Source organism: Atta cephalotes (genome assembly GCF_000143395.1).
Source record: "Atta cephalotes unplaced genomic scaffold scaffold00054, whole genome shotgun sequence".
NCBI lineage: Eukaryota > Metazoa > Arthropoda > Insecta > Hymenoptera > Formicidae > Atta > Atta cephalotes.
Genome location: NW_012130118.1, coordinates 1,360,440 through 1,366,699, shown reverse-complemented (window position 1 = coordinate 1,366,699; position 6,260 = coordinate 1,360,440). Strand labels below are relative to the sequence as shown.

Sequence of the window (6,260 nt, the reverse complement as noted above, 5' to 3'; positions counted from 1 at the left end):
GAGAGAGAGAGAGAAAGGACATATATTAAATTTACATACATGCACTACGTGAAGAAATATAATAACTCTGTCGAAATTTTAACTAAATGTAAATTTTTTTTAGGTAACATTTCTTTTTTTACCACCGATTTTTTGTAGTATATTGAAACTAATTAAATATCTCGGCAATTAAATGATGTCCAAAACACAATGATCTCCAGATTATAACTGGAAGTCTTTACAGAACAAAAATTATACTTTTAAATTCATATCTTGCGTTAGCATTTAGCCGAGTTAGCATTTTTTTTTATCTTTTTTTTTCTTATATAAAAAATGATATTCGTGACGTGGAAGCGGAAATTTAAATCTCAGCGGCTACAGTCGCTTGTCCGTATTCGCGCTAGGTGGCCTCCAGGAGGCATCGCCGCGCCAATGCAACGCGTCGCGTTATCACGTGATTACGTCAGCCGTGGTCTACGCAGATCTACGTATGCCTACGTATGCATCGTCCATCCGTAAATTCGTATACGGATTACGATTGGCTATATACATAGAAGAAAATAGAGGGTTTATCCGCGCTGTACTCTCGTCTGACATCTCCCGTCCCGTATATAGGTAACGTAGTAATTTATGTATATCGTACATACATCCGCACACGACACGATCGGGTGTGCTGCATCCGTCTCCTCCGAGAGTTGGAGGCTTAATCAGCGGGAGCCCCCGGAACGTTGGAGCGGGTCTCGCGGAATCATGGTAGTGGAGAATCATTTTTTCTTTCCATTATCCGATAACGCGATATCCCAAATTCCGAGCGATTGCAGTCGATTTTGGTGCAGATACAGTAGAATGATGATCGGCGTGTCGAAAGTAACGAAAGATATGATAATTGCCCGAGAAAAATACAACGAGCACATTCACGGCTTGTTGTTGGTGTTTCACAATGATTCTCGCGGTCATCGAGAGTCGCGCAGAATTGGCGCGGAATCGAGAGGAGAGCGGAAATCGCGTATGATTCGATTAGAGAGGAATGTACGTTCGTGAATCGTGTTGGTTGTATCGCCTGTGATGTCCTCCTTTTTTCTGTGCGCACCTCGAAGAGAGTGCACTCGGGACGGAGCGGAGCGGACGAAGCCAAAGCGTTCCTCCGCAACGCCGCACCGCGTCGCGTCGCGTCGCGTCAGTTTGATTGAGCGAGCAGTGAGCAGTGAGCGGGTCACAGGCCGGAGCGCTATGCCGCTATCCGACGGCGCGGCGGCACATTCGATTCGAGGCGACGCCGACGGAAACGGAAGTCTGAAAAAGCAAAGGAGGGTGGGCAGAGTCGAGCGCACGAAATCGGTTTCTCGATCGCGCGAAATGAACCCCAACTCTCAAGACGGACCCACGCGGTGGTCTTGCCGCGCGGGGCTCGCGGGACGTCATATCGATTCTTTATTATGCGATACGATCTCGCGAACGCGGGTGACTCGCGTTAACTGACGTAATTTGATCGCGCATGCCGTCGCGTCGTAATTTATACGCGCCTTTTCCTTCCGAGTTCCGCATCGTTCTCAACGACCAACAACTCGATTCCGTCGCGCTGCGCCGAGATAAATATTTGATTCCTTATCTCAATGCTTATCCAGACGATTTTCGTGCGATCAGTGACGACTTTGTACAACATTCCGCGTTCACGTGCTCCGTCCAATTTTTTACTGTTCCAGCTTGGAATTTCTACGCGACATCATACCTCACATTCCGCGTTCGTGTCGCTTGTCGTTTGTCCAATGGAAAATTATCACTTTGCAGATCCCGCAATTACAACGTCACCGTCGGAGGATGAAGAGGATAATGCCGAATTTTACGACGCCCAAGAATCAGACACTTTCACAGTAACTATACCCATTGCCACGAGCAATTCCATTTCCCATGCGAGAGATCGCACCGATTCCCAAGGTAGTGACGATGGCTCTAGTTCAGAAGGAGATCCAACACCCTTGCCTGTCTCTGATTCCACTGGAACCGATTCCTTCCTCATTGTGACCGATTCCACTGCTACGCAGACTCTCTCGGCTGTTAGAATCACCAACGATCTGGATATTGTAAGCATATTACATTCTTTCTCTTCTTTCCTCCTCTCAAGTAAAATGACACGTAACGTAGGATGTAGATTGTTTTTTTTTTTTTTAATCTATAACACAGACAAGCTGGCGATCCAATAATGACAGCAGCAGCACCGGGATGACCACCATTTCGAAACGGAAACGAAGGATCAAGGTACCTGACAAACCAAACTATCCTTTGAACCTATGGAGTATAATGAAAAATTGCATTGGCAAAGACTTGTCCAAAATTCCTATGCCGGTCAACTTTTCTGAACCGCTCAGTATGCTTCAACGATTAACAGAAGACTATGAATACGCGGATATTCTTGATAGGTATAGATATTTTTGGTCGCGTCTTATTTATGCAAGTGAAATGATGATTGACGTAATTTTTTGCTTTTTTATATATAAATAGGGCTGCAGAATGTACAGATAGTTATGAACAGATGGCTTTTGTAGCCGCATTCACTGTGTCTAGTTACGCTACAACCGCCGCTAGAACGGGAAAGCCTTTCAATCCCCTTTTGGGTGAAACTTACGAATGCGATCGTACAGATGATCTTGGATGGCGCGCGATTTCAGAGCAAGTGTCTCATCACCCGCCTATGCTAGCTCAACATTGCGAAGGAAAGAAATGGCGATGTTGGCAAGAATTTACAATGGCTTCTAAATTTCGTGGAAAATATCTGCAGGTACAATATCTTGATCTGAAAAGACATACCGATTATACAATACATATCGCAAATAATCACTCAATCTCGTCGTCAAATCAAATAATTATGCGCATTGTTCTTGAACCATTGTTCTTTCTAAATACAACCGTTTCGAAAATGAAATGCTGTGATTTTGCTTGAATAGGTGATTCCTTTGGGTACTGCTCATTTAGAATTTAATAATGGCCAGCATCATTACACATGGCGAAAAGTCACTACTACGGTACATAATATTATAGTCGGAAGATTGTGGGTCGATCAGAGTGGCGATATGGATATTGTAAATCATAAGGAAGGTATCAAGTGCCATTTGAAGTACATACCGTACTCATATTTCTCGCGAGACAGTCAGCGCAAGGTGAAGGGCGTAGTCATGAATTCCAACAAGGAAGTCAAATGGGTAGTGCAAGGTACATGGGATTCAAAGATCGAAATAGCTCCGGTAATCAGCACGTCTGGCACACTCGATAATCCAGTTTATAAAACAGGTCCTTATATATTAGCTTGGAAACGACGTATGCCTACGTAAGTATACAGCAATAATATCCATGTAAAAATTAAACCCGTTTATTTATTTCATTTCTTAAAGTTGTGTATAAATTTTATATCATTATACATATATATCGACGATTTTTTCCAATAGAATTAATTTTCATGTTGAAAAGTACATCTCAAAATAAAAATCGATCGAAAAGATCTTTTATTTGAGAGGAAGGCATAACTTTTTTCGCGATCGTTCAGGAATCGTTTTATTTCTACACTTTCTTATGTAATTTTCTTTGTGAAAATGATGACAGTGATATTATCGCTGAAAGAAAAATTGTTACGTTTACACGAAAGTTAATTAATAATTTTCTTATTAACATCGTTATGAAATCGCTATCAATTATGCTTCGGTCATTTAAAAATTATTCTTGGATTAACAATTGTGAATTAGTTTTTAAATTATTCAAATATAATTGACAAACATTTCAACGTAATTGAATGTAAATGAGGATATTTTAGTCTTTATTCAGTGTATAAATGTAATAATTTTTTCTTGAGTATAGCGCTCTTAATAATTAATTAACAATTTTTGATTAAATAAAATGATCCCCGCACGATCGCAAAATAATAAAAGTTGTACCCTCCTCTTTACGTAATATCTTAAAAATACATCTGAAATATTTCAATACTTAAATATAATATTGCAGCGAAGACTCTGAGAAATATTATTCATTCACGGAACTAGCGTGTCAATTGAACGAACCAGAAGAAGGTACAGCTCCAACAGATTCTCGATTGAGGCCTGATCAACGATTAATGGAGGATGGACGATGGGACGAAGCCAATGCAGAAAAATTGCGTTTAGAGGAAAAACAAAGAGCTACTAGACGAGCTCGCGAGCATGACTCCGAAAAGGCTATAGCACAAGGTATGTTTGTATGGTTAAATCGTGAAAATTAAACTCCTCTTTTATGCTATAGAATTTGTATTTCTCTACAGGATTATCTTATGAGACGTACGAACCTCTATGGTTTAGAAAGAAGCAGGATCCATACACGGACAGCCGTTGTTTCGTTTATAATGGCGAATATTGGGATCATAAAAGCAAAGGTGACTGGTCACGATGTCCAAACATATTTTAGTTCGTTATATAGATAGATTCGATTGCAATAACTCTGTCACATATATGCAGTGCATGAAGAAGTTTTGGATCGTTTAAAAGTGACGATAGCCGAGATTAAAAGTCGCGATCGCTCGTGGTCGAGATTTAAATGCTTATGAAATACGTTGACGTGATAATGGGATTGTTACGAAATGTGGTTTAGGAATTAATTCTTCCAATGAAGTGGACGAAACTTGTTGGCAACTCTGACATGTACAATATGCGATTTGTACTTGCATGTCATCGCCTTCGCTATTCTTTTCTACCTCTCTCCCTTTCTTTCTCCCCTTTTTCTTCCCTGTCTTTCCTTTTGTCTCTTTTTTTCGAAGCTAATATCTAATCCCCTCAACATGATATTTTATTAATATGCACTTGTGTGCTATTTTTTTTAAGATTTTGTGCTGAATTAATGAGTAACCAATTTTGAATTTTTGCGTTTATTACATTAGCTATATGTAGGAATTCATAAAAATATTGAAGCTCGGGCGGCAAGTCGAGAATGAATTCCGAATATGTCACTACTTTAGTCTAAAATCAAGATTGCAATAAGACTGTATAAGAAGAGAAGATAAAAAACTTTTGTCATTGAAGAGAAAGGATTTCAAATCAAATTTAATATTTTATTTCATAATATATTCAGTATTCTCAATTTATGTTTAGATAAATATGAATCTAATTTTCTAGAAAGAATTTGAACTAAAGTTACCGAAAAGTCGCGATCGATGTGCTATTATGTGTATATGCAAAAATCCTGTGTGTATTTCATTATTTTTAATTTCTATCGTTGAAAGTATTTGTATAAATACAGAGAAAGATGTGCAACGAAAATTAGATTAGAATCGAGCCAATACATTCGATTTGAATTAATATAAAACAAAATATGATGATTTCTCTCATTTATTTTTACTATACTTATTTATTTTTATAGAGGAAAAAAAATACATCTCCATGTATTAAAAATCCAATTGATTTTTTAATGCCAGTAATTTTTTTTTTTTTATAATTCTCTCATTGCGCACTTTCTACTCGATCTGATGTTACAACAAAAAAGTCTGAAAAGTGTTGGAAATAAATCTTGATAGAGAAGAGTATTATGAATATACAAGAGGAACAGTAAAACTACATACATTGGAAGGTTTATTCAGTGATTTCGAATGCACGCGCGCAATGATTAACGTTTTACACGCAATAAACCGACGACGATGATGCTTCCAAGTTTGGCTAGCGTTTTTCTTTATAAGAAGCGAGAAAGAAAGAGAAAAAAAAGAAATCATGCCATTTCACGTCTGCACAGATTTCAAGCACGCTAGATACGCTCCGAATACTTTATTAAATTGTAACGCAGAGGTATGCAATGTGCATTATCAAAATGGAACGCCAAAAGCAAAGCGAGGCGCGAATTGAAGACTCTTAAATGCTGCTCCCGATTAAAGAAAATCGAAATCGGGTCCCCGAGTGTAATGATTGTTTCTCGAAATTATCGCTGTAGTATAGAAAGACGCGTGCATCCATAGGCACGTGCGATCGATTTATAGCGAATGATTGCGTGCGTACATATGTATGTATGTGTTTGTATGTATGTATACCAGTATGTACATAAAGCGATTAATTGGTGAAACTTATTGTATATCCTTCTTATTTACGAGTACATAGGCCATTCTATTCGCGATATTATCAGGTATATACAAGCTGCCTTGTACAAGTATATACCTCGATAAACTGAATGGAACAACTAGCTTGCAGCCAATGTCTATAATGGTCATTACACTAAGTTCTCTGGCTGTATTATAATTTTAATAGTTTATAATAATTGAAATTATTATATATATATATATA

General features: G+C 38.5%; 1 protein-coding gene across 1 annotated transcript in view; it reads left to right on the top strand.

Annotated features, from left to right (window-relative positions):
• Positions 1–4,404, top strand: part of LOC105623237 (oxysterol-binding protein 1) — a 20,388-nt gene extending 15,984 nt beyond the window's left edge. The window contains exons 6-11 of the mRNA XM_012204637.1: positions 1,768–2,060; positions 2,161–2,396; positions 2,479–2,755; positions 2,922–3,301; positions 3,970–4,190; positions 4,262–4,404. Coding sequence (XP_012060027.1) covers positions 1,768–2,060; positions 2,161–2,396; positions 2,479–2,755; positions 2,922–3,301; positions 3,970–4,190; positions 4,262–4,404 — 1,550 coding nt within the window. The remainder of the gene's footprint in view (positions 1–1,767; positions 2,061–2,160; positions 2,397–2,478; positions 2,756–2,921; positions 3,302–3,969; positions 4,191–4,261) is intronic.
• Positions 4,405–6,260: the final 1,856 nt, after the last annotated feature.